Source organism: Rhinolophus hipposideros (genome assembly GCF_964194185.1).
Source record: "Rhinolophus hipposideros genome assembly, chromosome: 24".
NCBI classification, from domain to species: domain Eukaryota; kingdom Metazoa; phylum Chordata; class Mammalia; order Chiroptera; family Rhinolophidae; genus Rhinolophus; species Rhinolophus hipposideros.
This window is the reverse complement of record NC_138070.1, coordinates 17,396,190-17,418,706: the sequence shown is the minus strand read 5'-3', so window position 1 is coordinate 17,418,706 and position 22,517 is coordinate 17,396,190. Positions and strand designations below refer to the sequence as shown.

Here is a 22,517-nt window from a genome sequence, read left to right as displayed (position 1 = left end):
CTATCCCCCCTCTGGAGAGCTAATACCGTAAATATTTAATTCTACCTTCTGTTATTTTAAACTCCTTAATTCATCTGGAGTGTATTTGAGTATAAATTGAGTTGCAAATTACATTTTTTTCCAAATTGCTCATCAGTTATTCCAACCCTTTTCTGTTCTTTTATTCTCTTTCTCAGGAATCATACACCAGATGAAAGGTGATTATCATACTGCACTGAAACTCCACAAGACCCACCTGTGCATTGCCCAGGAGCTGAGCGACTATGCTGCCCAGGGCCGTGCCTACGGGAATATGGGCAATGCCTACAACGCTCTGGGCATGTATGACCAGGCGGTCAAGTACCACCGGCAGGAGCTGCAGATCTCCATGGAAGTCAACGACCGCGCCTCGCAGGCGTCCACCCACGGGAACCTTGCTGTGGCCTACCAGGCCCTGGGGGCCCACGACCGGGCCCTGCAGCACTACCAGAACCACCTGAACATCGCCCGCGAGCTGCGTGATATCCAGAGTGAAGCCCGGGCCCTCAGCAACCTGGGCAACTTCCACTGCTCTCGGGGGGAGTACGTTCAAGCTGCCCCCTATTACGAGCAGTACCTCCGGCTGTCTCCTGACCTCCAAGACATGGAAGGGGAAGGCAAAGTCTGCCACAACCTCGGCTATGCCCACTACTGCCTTGGCAATTACCAGGAGGCCGTGAAGTACTATGAGCAGGATCTGGCACTGGCCAAAGACCTTCATGACAAATTGAGCCAAGCCAAAGCCTACTGCAACTTGGGCCTGGCGTTCAAGGCCCTGCTGAACTTCAGCAAAGCCGAGGAGTGTCAAAAGTACCTGCTGTCCCTAGCTCAGTCCCTGAATAATTCCCAGGCTAAATTTCGAGCCCTAGGGAACCTGGGCGATATATTCATCTGTAAAAAAGATATAAATGGTGCAATAAAATTCTATGAGCAGCAGCTGGGCTTAGCTCACCATGTAAAGGATAGGAGACTGGAGGCCAGTGCGTATGCGGCCCTGGGCACTGCATACCGAATGATCCAGAAATACGACAAGGCCTTGGGTTATCACACACAGGAACTGGAGGTGTATCAGGAGCTGAGCGACTTGCCGGGGGAGTGCAGAGCCCATGGGCACCTGGCCGCTGTCTACATGGCCCTGGGGAAGTACACAATGGCATTCAAGTGCTATGAAGAGCAGCTGGATCTAGGACAGAAGCTGAAGGATCCGAGCCTCGAAGCCCAGGTCTATGGCAACATGGGGATCACAAAGATGAACATGAATGTGATGGAGGAAGCCATCGGCTACTTCGAGCAGCAGTTAGCCATGCTGCAGCAGCTGAGTGGAAACGAGTCTGTGCTCGACAGGGGCCGGGCCTACGGCAACCTGGGCGACTGCTACGAGGCCCTGGGCGATCACGAGGAAGCCATCAAGTACTATGAACAATATTTGTCCGTTGCCCAGAGTCTGAATCGCATGCAAGACCAGGCCAAGGCTTACCGGGGCCTAGGAAATGGACACAGGTAAGAATGACAGAGGCACAAAGAGCAGTTGTGATGGCAATGGCAACTTACTGTCGCCCTGCCTGTTTGCTAACTACAAAGCATTTTCATACATAGCTCCATCGGTTCTTCCAATGATTCTGTGAATTTAGCAGAAGATAGTATGGCCCTTATGTTCTGGAGGAAGAAACGAAGGCCCAGAGAGGTTAGGTTAACCTCCCAGATTACACAGCTGCAAAGGGACAGCTGAGAGTCAAACCCAGGGCCCTCTGACTCTAACTGCACTGACTTTTTGACGACATCATAATAAGCAGGATAAAAGAGATAGGCAGTAAGAATGGGAAAGATGAATGATTCAATTTAACTGATCTTTTCTGAATGTCTCCCACATTACATGAATGTGTTCTTTAATACATCACCTGCACCCACCGATTCCTTGGTCCCCGTTTTGTTGCTTTTAGGGAAAGCCACCTGATAATGGCAGGAGTGAATGAACATCATCATGCTAGGTACCTTGCATGGATATCTTGCTTAATATTTATAGCATCCTGTATTACTCTACATTTATTACTCTGCTATGGGTTGCGGGATTTATTATCATCCAGAAACTGAGGCTCAGGGAAAGGAATTCATGTGCCCCACACAACTGGCTTGGTGTGCCGCCAAAATCCATGCTCTCCCCACTCTTATCATGTCATCTCTTAGCAGCACAGAAAGACACACTGTTGGCCAAGGTGATGCTTTCCTTCTGAGTGTGGGGAACCCAAGAAGGTGTCTGTGTCTGCAGAATATATGGCCTCTCCAGATAAGCAGGGGATTAGGGCTCCTGGAGTGGAGCAAGGGCAAGGGTCAAACTAAATCATCACCCACAGAGCGCTCTGAGGGGCTCGGGGTGAAAGATTTATAGCCATTGTAAAGTGATTTCAAAAACATAGTCTAAGCGGTAGTGGAAATTGGGAGGCCCGAAGAAGCAAACAGTTCACTTGCTATCATTGTGCCTATTAATATATTTTATGTTTCCTCTGGGGTGTATATCCCATTGAATCTCAAGCTCTTGGGAAGGTCACTAAGGGATGACTTTTGAATTGCTTTCCAGATTATGAAATTCCCCTGCATCTCACTCTAAGGGCACATGATAGATTTTAGCTTGAAGAGGAGTTAAGAGCTTCTACTAAGTGACAGTGACAAATGCTTTGCATTTTCTCAGGGGCTTCAGCATGTCTGCACCTGCACAAAATAATATCATTGCTGTTCTGTCTGCATCCCACAGGGCAATGGGGAGCTTGCAGCAAGCCCTCGTGTGCTTTGAAAAGAGGCTGGTCGTGGCCCATGAGCTCGGGGAAGCTTCTAATAAAGCCCAGGCCTACGGAGAGCTGGGAAGTCTGCACAGCCAATTAGGGAATTACGAACAAGCCATTTCCTGCCTTGAACGCCAGCTGAATATCGCCAGAGAGATGAAAGACCGAGCTCTGGAAAGTGACGCGGCCTGCGGCCTGGGGGGCGTGTACCAGCAGATGGGGGAATATGACACAGCCCTGCAGTACCACCAGCTTGATCTGCAGATTGCGGAGGAGACCAACAACCCCACGTGCCAGGGCCGTGCCTACGGGAACCTGGGCCTGACGTACGAATCTCTGGGTACCTTCGAGAGGGCGGTGGTCTATCAGGAGCAGCACTTGAGCATTGCTGCCCAGATGAACGACCTGGTGGCCAAGACAGTGTCGTACAGTAGCCTTGGAAGGACCCATCATGCCTTGCAGAACTATTCCCAGGCGGTCATGTACTTACAGGAAGGTAAGCACAAAGGCCCGGCGTGGTCTCTGGCTCTGCTCTGAGATGGAGTTCAGAGTCTACTCAGAAGGGAGCACGCACGGTCTGGAGCATGCACAGTGGCAACCTCTGTCTGGAGCGAGGATCTCAGAGGCCACTTGGCCAGTTCCACTCCCAAACCAGGGTACCCCGTCCTGAGTGCTCCTTCATAGTACAGAGGCGTTCTGGCGTCCAGAACGCATCACCCAGCCTGTCTTACTTTGCTAGCCAGCTGCCCAAGGAGTGGATACTCTCCTTGCTTTTCGGAGCCCTCTACTGAGTGAACAACACCTTCTCATTCAGGGAGAATCAAGTAAGATCTAATTGTGTAAAATTTAAGACTCAGAATCAGAGGAAAATGCTCATCTGTTCCAAGCCCTGTGGTCCCTCTAGAAAATTCCCAAATTGTATCAGAACTTTATACAAGTCAATTTTGCTGTGGCAGCCCAGGTGTAATCCTGAAGCATCAGTCTGAGGGTCACTGAAGCAGTTGACTAGGCTTTCTTCCCAGTGCTTATTACCTTCAATGCTTGGGCTGGTGCCACAGGAGCCTGGTTCCAGGCAGGCCCAGCAAGTGGCAGGGGTTCTTCCCATTCGCCTCTCCCTCCCCCCTCCTCTCCTTCCCTTTTCCCCCAGCTGTCAGGTTCCATGCAGTTACCTAAGGACACTCACTCCTTGGAAGTCCCACAGCGAGTGTTTACCCTCCACCTCTTTTCACTTCTCCTCTGGAAAGCACTTCCCCTCACACAGACACATCGCGTCCTCCCATCCTGGAGGGGAAAACGGCAGGTATGATGTTCTTGGCTCACTAGTAAAAGGAAACGGTTGTTGATTTCAAGTAAAAACTCTCATTTATCGTTTCCAAGTGTTTTTGCATGTATAGTTTATTTAACTGGATTTAATTCTCACAGTAACCTTGAGAGGTTTTTATTCCCTGTTGCAGTAAGTGACCTGAGGTTCAGAGAGTACAATGACTTGCTCCTGACCACGTGGTCAGTGAATGGCGGAGTGGGGCTCAGCCCAGGTTTTCTGACCCAGGAACCACAAGACTCCATGTGAAGTTGCTCCTCACCTCCCAAGAACAGAGCAGGGTTGCGGCAGTCCTATCCCCTATTCCTCCTGAGCCTCAGCTGGGAAGCCAGAGAGAGGGAAGCAGGAAGCAAAGTGGAGAATGGGCCAGGGGCTGGCCAATGGTTCTCGTGTTCCTTTGCACAGACCAGGGATTGCTCTGGCCTACAGGCTGAGAGGTCACTGCGACGGTGGGAGCCCCTTCCCAGACCTTATTTGGCTTCCATTCAATGGGAGCTTGCCTCAATGCATTAAATATGAGAGTTAGCTTTTGGTTTCCTGAAACTGACTGTGGTCAAATTCCAACAGACTGGGGACGATTTTCAGTTGAATTTGTGAAAACTATTAAATTCAGACCCAACATATGACAACCTTTCAGCTGTGTTCTTTTGTACTTCCTGAAATATTGTTTCCATAAAGCAGCTGCTTTGCCTGAGACGTAACATAATTCTATATTTATGGGAAACTCAATTTCGTTTTTATTGTTTCTTGTAGTTTTAAGTCTCGCAGAGATCTAAATTCATACTGTGGCATCTCCACAGTTTCTGTTTTGTGGATGAGCTCCACTGGAGAGCCTGGTGTGCCCTGTGTGCCAAACCAGATACCTCTCAGGAGGTGTCACGGGAGCTGGACACCTGGATGGCCCGTCTAGTGCTCTGAGTTGGGCCTGTACCTTCTTGCAACGTGGGAGCAGTTCAGTGGGAACCACCTCAGTGAGCTCTGCCTCCCGGGTTTCAGAGGGAGTTGTGGAGGAACCTCACTGCACTCCAGTGCAGTAGAATCTCATGTGGTCTGACTGAGTCTTTTGAACAAGCTCTCCAGGTGATTTGTGTCTGCCTCCAGTTAAAACCACTAGTCGCATCCAGCTTTTTCATCCTTTTGCAAATGAAGAAAGGGAGCATGGCGTAATTTAGTGATTCACCTGGAGTTATACAACTAGCTCCTAGCAGACCAGGCTCCTAAGAGGCAGCAGCAGAGAGAAACTGGGGCAGGGCAGATACCATGTCTGTCCTGGCGGGGGGGGGAGGGTGGGGGGTAGGGCTTTTAGCTCTTCATTGTTGAACCTCTGACTGTGGTCCACGGAGTGTCCTGCATGCTGGAGATTCAGCAGGAAACAAAGTAAAGTCCCCGCTCACACAGAATATACTTTCACGGGGGCCACCTCGATGATTTTGACTTCTGACTCATAGACCCAGACTTGGCAGGGATAGCTGCATTGAAGAATGCACAGGGTTAGCTTGTTGAAGATTAAAACAACCAGTATCCTTGTTTTCCCCTAAGAACCATCCTCTTTCATTTGTGTTCCGATTCTGTGAGGTATTTTAAAATGCGAATCACTTGCAAGTATTCTTTTTGTTACCCAATGACGTGATTTAAGCCTGTAATGCTATTTTGAAGTTTTCTGAGTTATGTGCATTTTGAAATGTGTAATATTTTATGAGCTTGAACCTGAGTATCACTTTTATTAGCTTCCCAATTGACTTAGTTATTTTTCAAAAGTCTGAAATTGCATGAGCCCAGCATGCTCAGAAGCAGGCTCCCATCCACCCATAATTAGAATAGAAAAAGGAAGTCCTCCCTTTGTGTGTGCACTTGTAGTGTGCGGGCCTTGTGCTGTCTCCTGCACAGGCTAACTCCTGTGTACAGAGAGCAGGATGAGGGCAAAGTAATGCTGAGAACTGCTTAGTGGCCAGTACAATAAATGCTGCCATCCTATTTGGCTCGCACAAAGCCCCAGAGGCTGCTGGTGTCCTGAAATCCAGGCACTCACTATAGGTAAGTGACGCAAACTGCTGGTGTCTACCTGAAAGCCATTAGACTGAGGTCAGTCTCATTGAAGGCTTTCAGGACTTGTTCTGCAACCCTGCTGAGGCACGTCGCAGTCTCGGCTTAAAGGGAAAACGGACTGGATGTGAAACTCGTCAGCAGCATCAGTAACAGCAGGCAGGGTCAGGCAGTGTGAGCATTCTGCACCCAGGAGGACATCAGCTATGTCTCCCACCAACATTGGTTGGATGCTGTGCACGTGCGATTGGAAAAAGTATCAGCTTGGCTTCTGTGCTTGGCTAAGGAACTGTCAAGGAAAGCTTTTGCCAGCCCAAGAATTGGGTTAGATCACTTTGTAGGCCTGGGGTTCTCACTTGCAAAGCCGGGGATTTCACCTCTGGGAGGGTGGCAGGTTAGGTTCTAGGGTGTGTGCCTGTCATACAAACGTGTCTGCTGCTGACAGCCGTCTCCTGAGCTCTCGCTGGGGCATCTGGGGGCGTCCTGGGAAGGCTGTCACCAACACAATTTGAAGAGCATGCTTACTCTGCCTTGGCTGATTCTACTCTTGTCCTGCACTTTAGCTAGCTATGTGAGCATTTTTTATATACACCTGAGACAGAATTACCATCCGTGACTCCTTGGCAAATGGCATTATCTACCTTCTGTGTGTCCTTAAAATTTCTCTGTCTGATTTCAGGGTTAAGATTAGCTGAGCAACTGGGCCGAAGAGAGGATGAAGCCAAAATTCGCCACGGTCTTGGCCTCTCCCTTTGGGCTAGTGGGAACCTGCAGGAGGCGCAGCACCAGGTGAGCAGTGGGCGTCCTTTCCAGAAGCATGGGAGACCTCGGCATTGCTGTCCTAGTACTGATGACATTGGCCAAAAGGTGCTGACCTCTGCACTTGGTGAACGTACAGGATTTCCAGCCTGAAGCGGCCACAAGTGTTGAACTATAATAAAGATTCTTACTCAGTTGCGTGATAGATTTCTCAATAATTTCCTTGGAATTCTTGTATTATGTGCTGCTGTTCCTCATTAAACCTTAATATGAAATTGCATACATATATTTTAGGACAGAAGTAAGTAATCCAAGAATTCATAATTATTGGATTTAATATCTTTGTAGGTTTCTAGTTATATCAATAGATACTTCTCGCTCTCTTTTCTCTCTCTCTCTCTCTCTCTTTCACACACACACACACGAGTTCATGTTTCTCCATATGTGTAAATAGTTGAAGAGAAAGCTGGCTCTGGAGATTGGGAAGATCCCTAGAGTTATGGGTTCCTCTGGCAGGTTGAAGAAGGGGTGCGATGGCATCTCTAAAATGACACACTTAACCGCTTGGGCAATGTGTGGGTAATCACTGCAGGAGGCCCTGGGCTGGGCAGAGGAGGCCAAAGGATAAGGGAATCAAGGCTCCACAGGAATTGAAGACATGACGTGACTGCATTTTTGCCATTGCACCCTGGGATGTTATGGTGTTTTACTGTACTTTTTAAGCTATTAAAAGCAATTGAAAGAATTAATTCTCTAATTATCTGGTTTTAAAAATTAAAACTTGTATTGATATCTGACCTACAAGTACTTTCACTCACTGAACTTAATCCTGAAATAACCCTGTGAGGCAGAATGACAACTGTCCCCTTTATAGAGAAGAAACTGAGAAGAAACTGTCCCCTTTATAGAGAAGAAACTGAGAAGAAACTGAAAAGCCACGCAGCAAATTGGTGTCCGAGTTGGGAATACATTCCTCTTTCTTAGTCCGTCTTTTAGTCTCAGAATTCTATTTTTTAAATTTGCATGAACTTAACATTTGATACTGTGTTTCCAGCAGATAAATAGCAGAGAAAAGTCCTGTGATCTCACTGATAGAGAAGCCGCTAGAGCAGCGGGACAGTGTCTTCTTAGGATTGTGAGCGTCTGTTTCCGCGGGTGTCCCTGTGGTGGGCGTGGCTCCAGGGGAGCTTGTCCAGCAAAGGCGGACCCTGGGGTGCTGTTGCAGAAGGCAGGATTTCATTTGGCTGAAGTGCCTATAAAAAGCTATCGGCCTCCTGAGAGTGCGGCTGCCTTCGTCTCATTTCCCCCCAGCCTCATCCATTTCTAGCCTTCCTGCTCCTCACCTGTTCTCACGCCAATCCTTTGGCACCGTGAGGTGTGGCGGTGCTCAATTACAGTTTCTTGGTGACAGGAGGCAAGGCCTTTTGTTTTTTTAATGCAAAATCAGCACTTGGTTGGATTAATAGCTGTTTTTTGTTTGTTTTTTTTACAACTTTCAGACTATAAGGCTATAACCCGTCTTTAGGGTCTCCCTTTGTCTGTCAAAAATTGATTACATAAACTATAGTTTACATGGTATGATCTGCTGCCTTTCCACTAGGACCTACCTGGAAATAAAGGTTCATCCCTTGAAACCTTTAAAACATTGTTTTTAGGTTGTGCACCAAGATATGAGCAAAAGTTGTCTTTAGTCAGTGAACAGCTTGACAGTGGTTTCTGGAGAATGGATAACACTCTTTGTCCCCAACTTGCAGCTCTATAGGGCATCGGCCTTGTTTGAAACAATCCGACACGAGGCACAGCTCAGCACAGACTACAAACTCTCCCTTTTTGACCTGCAGACGTCATCCTACCAGGCCTTGCAGCGGGTGCTCGTCAGCCTAGGTGAGAGCAGCTGGGGTTCGCACCGTGTGAGTGTGTGTGTGTGTGTGTGTGTTTGTGTGTGTGTGTGTCCTAAGTCGTTTAGGGATTGCTGTGACAAAATAGGATTTGTAATTACCATAGACTCTGTGGCCACAACCACAATCCAGCCATTGAACACTTGTTCATTTATTCAGTATATATTTATAGAGCACCTACTATGTGCTGTGTACCAGCCCTGGGGATTAAAGTCAAGAAGGCCTGGTTCCTGACCTCAAGAAGCTCTTGGCCTATAGAGACACAGAAGTCAGTGAGGCCAGGATGGTGTGACCAGTGCTAAGGGAGAAGAAACTCGGGTGCTGTGGAAACAAAGTGGCTTGGCAGGCGGCCCTAGGAGCTGGAGAAGGTGTCCTGGAGACAGGGACACTTGAACCAGGTGCTCCCCCCAGGTTCCCTGCGCCATTGATTAGCTCTTGGGAGGAGAACCTGAGAAGACATCTGCCCCCTCCCCTATTACCTCTCGGATGCATCTGTTAGTTGCTGTCCAGTAAGTGTTTTTAATATCTGGGTCTGCCCTCTAGACGGTGACAGAGTCAGCGGTAATTCTGCCAGGCCTGGGAGCTGCATGGCACTGGGGCAACATGCATCTTCCCTCACCAGGGCCTTACTGATGCAAACACCTTCTTCCCTGTCTTTTGCCTCTTCTCAGACCTGTCCATCTCTGCCGACCATTTTCCCCAAGAAGAGGTATTGATTGGAACTAACAATGTCTTTGAAATTGGATGTTGAGGCTTTTTCAGAGCCTGTCCTTTGCTGTATATGTGTGGATACTCAGACTTCCCCTGGAAAAATGCGCCTGTTAAATGTGCTCATTGCCTGGGATTACAATTTATTATCTATTATAATCACAGTGTTAAGTCTGTCTAACACGTTGGGGCTGATTTGCCAGTGTTCCCAGAAATGATCCCTGCTGTTCCAGTTAAAAACTTAGTAGAGTAAAAGAAGACATTTACATACACACATGTAAATCCCCACTGTCTACTGACACTTGAACTGTAAGAAGTGGGGCCTCCTTGAAATGCTGCCAGGGCCGCAGCATCTGGTCTCCTGCCTCTGCCTGATCTCTCTTTGGACCCTGGTTCTAGCAACTCTTCCACATTTGTATTTATGACACAAGCGAATCCTCCTTCAGAATTTGTAGACAATCCTCACTTGAAAGCATGCTGCTTTATATTTTTGGTGCTCTCATAAGTGTGCATTCTCTTTTAAACTAGATTACAGACTAGTTTCTTAGAGGAGGTGGGATTAGAAGTTGGATTGAAGACTGAGGAAAAGCTTGAAAGAGAAGCAATTTCAAAGAACTAGAGACCTCAGAGGGGCCAGCATGTGTAAAGGCACGGGTATAATTTGGGGGGTGGGGGCATGTGAGGAAGTGGGGCTAGACAATGTGATGCTTAGAGGGGCTGCATTGAGTAGACACAGAAAGACGGTGCCTCTGCCAATGTCAAAGGGGAACCGAAGTTGAGCAGGGAAGTGAGAGGATAGCCAGAGAACAAGGCATCAGGTTCAAGAGGCAAGTGAAGGGGGTCAGAGCAACTCGGGATGTGGAGGATGAATCGTCTGATCCCAGTTGGCTGTCTTGTGGGGTGGCTGCCAGACAGGGGAAGGCCCCATGGCTGAGGGTGGCGTGGAATCCGAAAATATGCGCTTTGGTAAGAGTGGACGCTGCACCCATCATCGGGGGCCGGGGGTTGGATTTGAAACAGTGTGACTGAGACTGCCACACATTGGAGTGCAGGGGCAGTGAGATTGCTGCCCAGGCTTTCTACCCGTGCTGGCCCTCTCCCCAGGGAGTCCTCAGCCTGTCGCTCTTGTCTCCTAGGCCATCATGATGAAGCCCTGGCTGTGGCAGAAAGAGGACGGACAAGGGCATTTGCGGATCTTCTGGTGGAAAGACAAACAGGACAGCAGGACTCTGACCCCTACTCCCCGGTCACCATCGATCAGATCTTAGAGATGGTCAATGGCCAGAGGGGACTGGTGCTTTACTATTCCCTGGCTGCAGGCTACCTGTATAGCTGGCTGCTTGCTCCTGGGGCAGGTAAGGTCTCTTTACTTACATGGGCACAGGGCAATTATACACTCTACCATGCCTGTCTGATGAATAGAGGTGAAAGGAGCATGAGCATGGATCAGCCTAAGGAGCTGACGGCTGCTTTCAGCAAAATCTCAGCCACCTCGATATTCCGAGGGGGCATTCAGTTAATAAGCCAGCCCAGCTTTCTCATTCCCCCTAGAAATCGCTGCTCCTCGCCAGCGAATGTGGAAGCATTTATCATGGAAGACTCAGAGCAGGATTAATTTCACTAGCAGCCCCATTTTTAGGCAGGTGTGTTCATTAGCTAATAACGCGATGACTGTAAGTCCTAACAAGTGCTTTCTAGATAGGATTTAATCATTGTGACCCTTTGTCATGGTAAAGTAAGAGACTAAAATGATAATGGCAAGTCCTCTCACAGTATATAAATGAAGTCTCGCGCTTGAAATTTCTGAGTTTAGCAGAACCTATTTTAACCAGTTCCATTGTAAATCTATTTCAGAAGTAAAAATCCCTTTTGATTAAAATCAGCATTAAATGTTTAGGCTGTAGCAGTTTCACCAAATACCGACCCACTAATTAGCTGTTAGGGCCATATTCTTTTGCATAATAAAATGCTGATGGCTTTGCCATGTTGGAGACACCCCAGATCCAATTAGAGTTTATTGACTGGGGAAGTGGATCTTATCATTGGGAATCTTGAAGAATGAGCTTCTTGAATATCTGTAAGCCAATTTCAAAAAGTTCAACTGCCAGGAAAATTGACAAGATTTTCTTGATTATGTTTCCATCCCTTTGATTAAAAAAAATGATGGCTGGATGACAGCTCTCAGATGCTTCTTGGGTTCTGAGCATTCGTGCCTGTACCTTCTGTGCCTCAGCATTATTTGTTATCATCTTTTCCCCTTAATTACATGTTTTTTATGGGCTTTCCATGGGGAACATTGTTACTCTGACCTTTTTATGCTAAAGGTTTTAAGCTGTGATCCTCGTGGTGACGTGGCGCGTTTCAGCCATAATGTAATGAATCCCCGTGTATCCCTTTCCCCAGAGGGGCACTAATACCCAGGAGGACATGGCCGACGACGGAAGTATCAGGCTCTTTCAGTCTGTGGTTGTTACGTTTTGGGGACGTGATTTGACAGGTGGTATATCCAAATCCCTGTAATAATGAGCCATGTATAATGAGGCTGCTATTGTTTCGCTTTCTGTTCCCTTTGCTCTTAACGAGACTCTGAAGCTTTCACGGGAGCTCTAATCCAATCAGAAAGGACCAGCATTTTCCAGGGCTGACACACCTCATTACCATTTGAGAATATGTCCTATATTTATTACCAGAAAACCACTATAGATTCCCTCAGTTTCATGTAGCCATCATTTTTTGCTTCTTTAATCCATCAATGACCGTTGACCAGTTAGTCTTATTTATAAATGATTTAAAATGTTTTCATCTGGCCTTTGTACTACATATTTATTTTGATTTGCTTTTGTGAAATGAAAGGTCTTTGAGTAACACAGTTTCTACTTGGCTGGTTATATTTTTATGCAGGATGTCGTTCCTGGGGAGACTATACCCTAGCATGCTCACGCACTATTCCTGAAAGAAAATGTTCCCTAGTTGGTGCTTCTGAGAAGCACCTATTTTGAAATACCAATGAAGTAGTCAGCATTCCAGGAGCTTCTGAATATATCGTCAGAAGCAAAAGCCCTGTCTTGAATTCCCTGGTATCAAGTACCAAACCTAATGGTGCAAAATCTAAAAAGGTGTGATCTAAAAAGGGCACTGACCAAACTTCTGAAAACCCTCTTGACACCTTGGATTTCAGAATTTCTTCATATAGTTTGGAGGATGACATGCTGGTCAGAGAGGTCACATGACATCAGCATTGCTGTTACCTGTCTTCCATCTGTCCTTCCCCCAACCCCAATCATGGATAATGTTGGCTATCCCTGTCTTGTTTTAGGAATTCTGAAGTTTCACGAACACTACCTGGGTGATAACACAGTGGAAAACTCCAGTGACTTCCAGGCTGGCAGCAGTGCAACTCTTCCAATAGCCACCAGCTCGGCCCTAGAACAACATATTGCCAGCGTGCGCGAGGCCCTGGGGGTGGAGTCTTACTACTCAAGGCAAGTAGTAGAACGTTCCCAATCCCATCTACAGAGACTGTCTCAGGGTTGTTTGTTTGCTTTGTTTTTTCTTTTGTAAGTATGCTATTGGAGATCTTATGGAATTCACACTTTTGTGCTTAGTCTATTCACAGTTGCTGTAGCGAAAGACATATGTGTCTCTGGAGTGCAACCCCCTTAGTGAGCTATGCTTATCCCTTTTGGTACTTTCCTTTCAGACAGGGAAGGGTCTCATCAGAAATGCCCATTTTCTAAGGAGGGTTAGTAGAATGTTTAAACATAAATATGACTTTGAATTTAACATATCAGTTCATTAAAACTGAGATGAGGTTTAGTTATAAACAGATTCGTAATGAGTTTGTACAATGGCTGAATGCTTGTTTGAGAGAGTAATTTAGCACCTGTGACAGGGTCTGTGCGTGGATCTGGGTGCTGGGGGGCTGAGATGGAGGAAGTTGAGCTCCCAATATCGTGGATAAAGAAGAGAAGGGCTTTTTGCAAAGACTGTAAATGTTATGTGCTTATGGAAACATTTGGTCATGCTTGACTACTTTACATGTGGGAAATAGCTTCCACAGGCACCCTGCTTCTGGGGAACATCCAAAGAATAGGGTGCCTTAGAGCTGCTCGTGGCCAGATTTTCCATCCTGTGATTAACAAGTGTTGAGAAAGTCTGTGTGTCAGAGAATCTGCTGTGTTAGCTGGTGTCAGGTCCCAAGAATGTCTGCTTGTCTCCTGAATGCTTTCATTTGTAATCATGAAAATCCTAAGACATCGCTGTGATTTCTTTCGAGATGCTTATCCCAGACTCCTGAGTGTGTGGTGGTCATTGCCAGCAGCTGGATTTATCTTTGAAGTGCTTATGAAGTCGGGGACAAGTTCTTAGATGAAAAATAGTCTTTGGATAATGTAATGTCAAGACTGGAAGGGGCTATAGTGGTCATCTCGTCCAACTCCTCCTTCATTTAGCAGAAGCCAGCACTGCCTCGAACTTGCTGACAGCTGAATTAGTGTCAGAGCCAGGATCAAAACAATCTAGATCTCACCCAGACTCCCAGAACAGTGCTTGTTTTGTTTTTAATTATCAAAATTAATATCATACTCGGAGAAAATAGCTGAGGCATGTAAGAATGTCGTCTCTAGCTTCTGCTTGTATGAAGTCTGAGCAGGCATCAGCCACATGCACACACTGTTGTCTGTTTTCTTCTCTGACTGCTGTGTATCCTGGAGCAACCCCGTCCTTAACCCTGGGTAGTGTTGCGGTGATTACAGGGGCTCGACTGTGTGGAAATCCCAAGGAAGGAAGAGGCGATTCCCTAAGATTTAATTGGCCATAAAATAGGTTAGGCCAGGGGTATACAAAGCTGCTTCAGCGACAGAAAGACACTTAGGCCATTCTAATTAAACTGTCACCTGACCAAAGGTATTGCATATTCACAGCAAGTATTAGAGGGGAATAGCTGGCCAGCAGCAGAAACACACAAAAGCAAAGTCAGCAGGGCAGACGTGGCGGGCAGTGCCCATTTCTGACACTGTCAAAGGGAGAGAGAATCTTGGCTAAGGGACTCACAGTCCCATTGGAAGCCTGTTCCTGTGGTGGACTTGCAGCCATCGTGCTCTCTTATCCTGCCTGCCTCCCATAAATATCTGAGTGCCTACTATGTGCCATGCGCACTCGAGATTGGAATGAGTAGTAAGTAAGGCAGGCGTGGCTCCAGCTCTCGGGGAACAGAAAGGTAATAAACAACAGAGCATATCAAATCTTTTAATTAAAATTGTTGTAAGTACTTAAATGAAAATGCAGGAAGTAATGAAAATGTATAAGTGGGGGTGGGAAACCTATACCAAGGAGTTATGGAGGCTTTCATGAGGAAAGGATGTTTGAGCTGAGCTTGGAAGGAGGACGAGAAAGAAACTAAATGGAGGCCACCCCAAGCGTATACACCAATGCCTTCGGTCACCTTCAGTGGACAAGACCTCACAGATCATCCTCCTGCCTTCCCTTGTTCAGGTCTCATGCTTCTTGTTAGACTTTCTGATTGTCACTTGGTTTCTCATGTAAATCTACTTGCAGATAAAGAATGTGCCTAATTAACTGACATTCTGATTTGTACAAAAGTCGGCTGCCAAGAGGCAAAGCCTCTGAGTACATGAAAGCGTCCTATTTTCAAACTCGTAAGGCCAGAGCTTGAACTGAGATGAGATCATGAAGGGACCCGGGTGTGTGCCACCTGCCGTTTGAACCGCCGCACATGCACAGGTGGTTTCTGTGTGCCATCTCCCGTACAGCAACTTGGTGGCATACCCAGGTCACCTCAGTCCAAACCAAGCATTACTAGGGCGCAGCCTGTGTGAAAATCCAGATTCCACCTGGTCCCAATTTTCATGGAACTAGATTAGAATTCATCCCAAGAAGGAAGAAGGTTATCCTTTGACTCTTGCCATCACCCCTCTCTTAGGTACAAACTAAGGAATCCTTTTACATGATATAGGAGGTTAAACACTTATACGTCCAGGTGCCGTTTGAATTGAAAGAAAATGGCTTTTGGGTGCAGCTCTCCATCAGTGGCGAGGGGAGGAAGGACTGTTAGCTTGCTTACATTCCCCACATTTATCTCTCTCCTCTGCCCTGTACAGAAGGTTAACAAGTTAGGCCGAGTCCTTAGGCTGTCTAGGATGGCCGCGGGCCTGATGCTCAGCATGACCTGTTAGGAGCTCTGATCGCCTTTGGAGCGTGAGAAATAAGGTCTTCCCTGCCGCTTTGGACGAGTCTTTTAGAAATGTGTTCACATTTCGTCAGCTTCAACTCAGGTTCTTGCGATATTAAAATTGAACACTTTAGAGGCATGATTTGAATTTATTAGAATGGAGTTTTTCTGAGACTCCAGTTTCTGCCTCAGTTTCATAAAAATAGTAAGAAAATTTCAGTGCAGATGAGTTATTTTTCATCTATAAAATTCAAAATATTTGTAAAGCCATCACGCTCAATGACGGTAAGGATGCAGTAGATGAGCAGTCTCATACCTAGTGATATCAATTGGTTTAGCCTTTCTAAAAATAACTTATCAGTACTAACAAAAATCTGTAAAATGTTCATGCCCTTTGACGCCCAAATTTTCATTTTAGAAATAGAATAAAGGTGTATACATAAGAATATTTATAATAGGTCTATTATTATAGAAAAAATAAAAACAACCTAAATGTCCACAATAATTGAATGTCAAATTATTTCATATCTATCCAATATAATATTAATTAATATTAATTAATATCCAATATAATATTATGTTGCAATTAAAATTACTTTGACAGAATTTTTAATAACATAAGCAGATGTTCATGACAAAATATTAAGTGAAAAATACCATATAGAACTATTGTATATAGTATAATTTAAATTTTATAATATATACAGAAAATGGGTATGAAAAGTAGGGAAAAAATCCTTGGAAGGAAATACACCATAGTGTTGAGTGGTAACTAGAGGTCGATGGTGGAATTATAGATGCTTAGTGTTTTGTTCTTTGGATTTCTCTTTATTTTCAGTTTTTCGCAATGAACATATATTACTTTTTAAGTCAGAAATAGCCATAAATAAACAACTCTGTCATTCAAAAGGGAAAAGAAAAGGAACCTTTCTGTAATTTCAGTTTACAGAGAATAAAATCCATGTTTCAGAGCCTGGCACCATGATCTAGCTCTAGGAAGGCATTCTGGGTTTATATTTCATTCTTGACTTTCGGTGAATGCCATGTTCTAGTCACTACACCTTCCTCTCTGTTCCCTAAATGTACTCTGTGACTTCTTCCCTCTATCTCAGGCGTCTCTAACCTCTGGATCTGTGGGTACTGCTGCCCTCTAAACACCTCTGCCTGAGTATTTGCAGGCATCTCTAGTCTAAAGTATCTGAAGCCCAACTCTTGAGTTTCCCCATTTCTCCTGCAAGTCAGTCAGTGTGATACACCACGTTAACAGAATGAAAGACAAAAACTCCACCATCATCTCAATAGACACAGAAAAAGCATTTGACACTATTAACTCCCTTTCATGATAAAAAAAAAACCACTCAACAAACTAGGAAAGAAGGAAATTACCTCAACGTAATAAAGGCAATATGTGAAAAGCACCCAGCCAACATATTCAATGGTGGCAAGTGAAAGCTTTCCCTCGAAGATCAGGAACGAGGCAAGGACGCCCTCTCTTGCCATTTCAGCACAGTACTGGGAGTCTCAAACAGAGCAGTTAGGCAAGAAAAATGAAATACGAGGCATCCGAATAGCAAAGAAAAAAGTATTATTATATCTGTTCACAACGACATATGTACAAAATCCTAAAGATTACACACACACACACACACACACACACACACACCCTGCTAGAACTAATAAACAAATTCAGCAAAGTTGCAGGTTACCAAATCTACACACAAAAACGAGTGCCATTTACAATGGCATCAAAAATAAAATACTTAAGAATAAGTTGAACCAAGGAGGCAAAAGACTCATACACTGAAAACTGCAAAACATTGCTGAAAGCAATTAAAGAAGGTACAAACAAATGTAAAGACATTCCATGCTCATGGATTGGAAAGGTAATCCATGCTCATGGATTGGAAAGGTAGTATTGTGAAAATATCTATACTACTCAAAGCAATCTACAGATTTGATGTAATTCCTACCAAAATCCTGATGGTATATTTTGCAAAAAATAGAAAAAAATCCTAAAATTCATACGGAAACTCAGAGGATCCCAAGTAGCCAAACAATCTTGAGAAAGAAAAACAAAGCTAGAGGCCACACACTTCCCGATTTCCAAACATGTCATAAGCTACCGTGAGGTACTGGCATAAACCCAGACACATTGACTAATTGACTAGAATAGAGATCTCAGAAATAAACCCTTACGTAGGTGGTCAAATGGTCTTTGATAAGAGTGGCAAAGCTACATGTTGGGGAAAGGATAGTCTCTTCAACAAATGGTGTTGGGAAAACTGGATATTCACATGCAAAAGAATGAAGCTGGACCCTTGCCTTCTAGCATATGTAAAAGTGAACTTGAAATGAATTAAAAACCTAAATGTAAGACCTGAAACTATAAAATTTCTAGGGAAAGCTTTGTTACATTATACTTGGTAATGTTTTCTTGGATATGACACCAGAAGCAAAGGTAACAAAAGCAAAATTAGACAAGTGGGACCACATAAAATATTAAAGACTTCTGCACAGCAAAGGAAACAAAACAGAGTGAAAAGGCAGCCTGTGAAATGGGAGAAAATATTTTCAAACCATACATTTGGTAAGAGGTTAATATTTATATATAAAGAATTGCAATCTAATAAGAACAAAAATAATCCGATTCAAATTGAATAGACATTTCTCCAAAGAAGACATACAACTGGCCAATAAGCCCATGAGAAGATGCTCACCATCACTAATCATCAGGGAAATGCAAATCAAAACCACAGTGGGATTTCACCTCACACCTGTTAGGACAGCCAGTATCAAAAACCCAGAAAATAACAAGCATTGGTAAGCATGTGGAGAAATTAGAACTCTCGTGCACTGTTGTTGGTGGGAATGTAAAATGCTGTAGCCACTATGGAAAACAGTATTGCAGGTATGCTTTTTACCACAATCACAAAGTACAAAAGGTACGTTTGAATCCATCCATTTGTGTCTCCACTGCCATGAGCACAGTGGCGGTCTGGTCATCTGTACCCTGAGCTGCTGCTACCCCTCCGCTCTGACCGCCCTGTTCCTTCTCCTTCCCACAGCCTTCCAGTCCCTTCAGCCAAAGGGACCTTTCATAGATGTAGTTGGGACGTGTTTCTTTGTTCTCCCTCTCATCACAAAGCCCCCAGACACACTTAATCCCTTAAAGGTTGTGATGGTCTTTAGACTCCAGCTTGCATTCCTTACGCTCGCTCGCCTTCTCAGCACATGTGACCCAGCCTCTGTCCACAGCTTGAATGGCACCTCTAATCCTTCAGTGTGGCGTCTCCCTGTGCCCTACTCCCCCCGCCCCAGCCTGCTTTCACTGCCTAGGATCTGCCAGGGCTTTCCCACCTTAAAGTGTTGCCCATGTCCTTCCTTCACTGCGAAGTTCTGCGTGCCGTTCTTGGTATGGCTGGTTCCTTCTCATCCTTCCGATTCCTGCTTAAAGCCACTCGTCAGAAAAGCCTCTCAGAAGCTTCACGGTTGGTTTTGTTCACCTCGCACACCCAGTCCCCTTGGCAGTCCTGTGACATAGCGGATACTTAATGAGTGTTTGAGAGAACAACTGACTGACTGAATGAATGAAGTACTTCTCCCTTCGGCTGGAATTGTCCTTCTCTTTCACTGTCGATAGTCTCATTACTCTGTAGAGCCCTGTTCAAATCTCACACTGTTCCCATCAGGACCACCCAGATTCCTGCTTGTCCAAATCAGATTTTTGCTCCCCTCTGGAGGCTGTCTAACAGTAGTACTTATTTCGTTCTTCATTGTTTCATAATCACCTAGTTTGTATGTCTTCCTAAGCAGATGGTGATGCCGTGGAAAACAGGTGCTATGCCCTGTCCTCCCTGAATCCTTAGTCTAACACAGTGCCTGGCCCATCGTGAGATGTCACTAAGTTTGAAATTTAGTCACCGGAGATGTGCTTTGAGCAGACTCTGTTCATGCAGGGCTGGTTTACTGCTTCTCTTTTTCTAGTGGATGTAAAATGTCCTGTGTCCCCAGAAACTGAGTCTCTGTGCCTTGGGGAACACCGTCATTCAATTATCCACAGCCTGGCCATGGTGTTCTTGTTATTCTGCAGACTGGTTTTGCTCTCCTTAATGGCGTTTTACTGCTAAAAGGAAGTACAGTGCTACAAAGGAGTTTCTGAAAATGGATTTAAAATAAAAGAACTGCTTTTATTAAGTGTTTAATAAGAACTTCCCGTCCCTTTCTCCCAGATCAAAAGAGGCGTCGATTAAAACCGCTGTGTAGAACACGAACCTCCCATAAGGGAGATGTTATGAATTTCAAAACACATCTTTAGGTTTTAATTCTGATATGTAGCCAGAGTCTTGCTGCTTCCTAGGCACCTGGGACAGTGCAGTGTCACTTTGGGGGTGCTGAGCTGACTAGTTAGAACCCTAGTCAGGCTGTGCTCAATAGTGGGTCAGAGCTGGAAGGAGTGCTCCCAAGGGGTTTTAAATAAATTGCAATTATAGACTGCCCTTAAAATGGGGGTAAATATTCCTTCAGTGTAAATGACTATTTAAGCCTTAATAACCTATAGCTATTACGTTTTTTCCTTTTGGTACTTTTCTACATTTCTAAATTTTCTATAGTGAAAGTTATTTTTATAATCAAATGCATTTTCTTATTTCAAAATACTGAGTAATTTCGATTGCACCAGTTCATAAACGTGGATGACTCCAGTTGGTTCTAAACAGATAACAAGTTGCTTTTGTTCACAAGTCTGACAATGCCAACTGTTGGAGGAGCTGTGGGTCCACAAGATATCTTATTGGTAGCCAGGAGAGGTAAATTGGCTAACCACATCAGAAGACAGTTTAGTATCACCTTCTAAAGTGAAATATTCACAAACCCTTTGATCCAGATATACACCTTAGCTGTAATATCCACAAGAGGTTCTTGTACACGAGCAAGAATGTTCAGAGCTGCACTGTAAACAATAGCAAAAGCCTAGAAATACCTACATGCCACCAGTGAGAGCGTGGATGAGTATATGGTGATATAATCCAAAAATGGAATATTAAGCAGTGGTCAAAAATCGATGAGCCATAGTAAACCCAAAGATGAAGCTAAATCTTAGAAAAATAATATTAAGTGAAGAGAGGAGGTCCCAAAATACTGCCTACAACATGATAACTTTTTAACAGAGTTAAAATAGCTAAAATATAAATATGTTTTTAGGGATACAGCTAGATGCAATAACACTTACATAGAAAGGACAAGCAGGGAGTGATGGCCACGGGCTTTGGGGTCGGACTTGCCTCAGGCTGGGAAGGCAGTGGGTGGGCTCCAGGGAAGTTAACAGGTAATTTGGTATGTTATTCTCCAGCTTGTGTTTTGGGTGGTGGTGGTGTGAGCATTTACCACATTATTAAAAATTAATAAATAAATGAAAGCGAGCCATGCATGGATCAATGAGGAAAGGGTGTCATGAACCAAAGATTATGATTAATCCAATCCTAAAGAAATTCCACCACCCCCTAAACAAAGAAGGAAAGAAAGCAGGGTTTTCCTTTTGTTTGTTTTGTTTTTTTTTTTAAACAAATGAATTGCAAGAACAAGATTGCAACAAGGACATATTTGATTGATGTAAATGGACAACTGAGAGACTGATTTAAATTATTTGTATCTGTTCTTCTAAGTAAGTACCTAAGCACTGGTCATTGTTACATTGGCTTATTTTCAGTTATAGCAGGTCTTTGAAAATGTCAGACTGTCTTTCCAGTATTTTCTAATGCTGGCTTTTTGCTAATCAAGGCTGACCTCTCAATTAATTCAAACTGGTAAGGTTTAATTTTACAAATCAAACATTTTTTTCTTTCTTCAAATCCTTTCCAGAATTCTGTATAGTAAAAGTAGATATAATATGTGGGGGCATTTATTTTGTCCCTTAAAACAAAGTTTCCCAATTACATTCTAAGTTATGTAGTACCATTTTGAAAATATTTTACAAGCATGGAGTCAGTCTGTACCAGAGCTGGTGCTGAGCCTGGAGATATGTGCATAAATAATAGCTGAAATTCTTGGCCTTACAGTAGCTCACAGTACGAAACAGTCAACAAATGTGTACATTATTAGTCCACCGTGTGCGAAATGTTATTAAAAAGGTTCTAAACAAAGAAGGCGGTGCTCCCTACTTGGGGGCCACTCAGTGGTTCAAGAGGCTTCCAGGGAAGTGACCTTTGAGCTGGGCCTTAAAGGGTGAGGGGAGAAAGTCATTCTAGGCGAGGAGTTCCTCCCCGGGCAGCGGCCTGCAGGAAGGAAAGTGCCCAAGTCCTGAGGTGCTGACTGATGGTGTCACTAGGAGGCAGCTCAGCCTGCAGCTGCAGGAATTGTCGTCTCCTACGTCACAGGTGCGCACCTGCCTCCCGACGCTCACCTCTTCCTTGCAAGATCCGAAGTCTAGCACCCTTCCTGATGGGGTGGGCTTGCCTGGCCGAGCCTCTTATGTACGATCCTCTTGTGACATGACTGGGTTCCACAAGGTCGGCCTTACCTATGAGGTGACTCACTCAGGCTCAGCAATCTCTGTTTGAGGGGGAAAAAAAGAAAGAGATGATGCCGGGTTAGGGATTAGGGCGCTGAAGAGACACAGCTGCAGAAATGAGTGGAACAAACACACTGTAGACGCTGGTCTTATGCCCCGGATTCCCGAATTTGGATTCCTTCCAAAAGGCTGAGTACAAAATGAACTCAGAAAGCTTCAGCAAGCTGCTTAGTGTAAGTCAGCAGCTTAGCAAGAAGGATAAGTGTAGTTGATCATCTTGTGTGACCTCCGAAATAGC

The 22,517-nt window shown here is 44.9% G+C and overlaps 1 protein-coding gene across 3 annotated transcripts in view; it reads left to right on the top strand.

Annotated features, from left to right (window-relative positions):
* TTC28 (tetratricopeptide repeat domain 28) overlaps positions 1-22,517 on the top strand; it is a 617,832-nt gene that overhangs the window by 503,649 nt on the left and 91,666 nt on the right. For all 3 annotated transcript variants that reach the window (XM_081037616.1, XM_081037615.1, XM_081037617.1), the window contains 6 exons: positions 177-1,518; positions 2,768-3,291; positions 6,839-6,948; positions 8,673-8,802; positions 10,661-10,879; positions 12,841-13,006. In XM_081037616.1, coding sequence (XP_080893742.1) covers positions 177-1,518; positions 2,768-3,291; positions 6,839-6,948; positions 8,673-8,802; positions 10,661-10,879; positions 12,841-13,006 — 2,491 coding nt within the window. The remainder of the gene's footprint in view (positions 1-176; positions 1,519-2,767; positions 3,292-6,838; positions 6,949-8,672; positions 8,803-10,660; positions 10,880-12,840; positions 13,007-22,517) is intronic.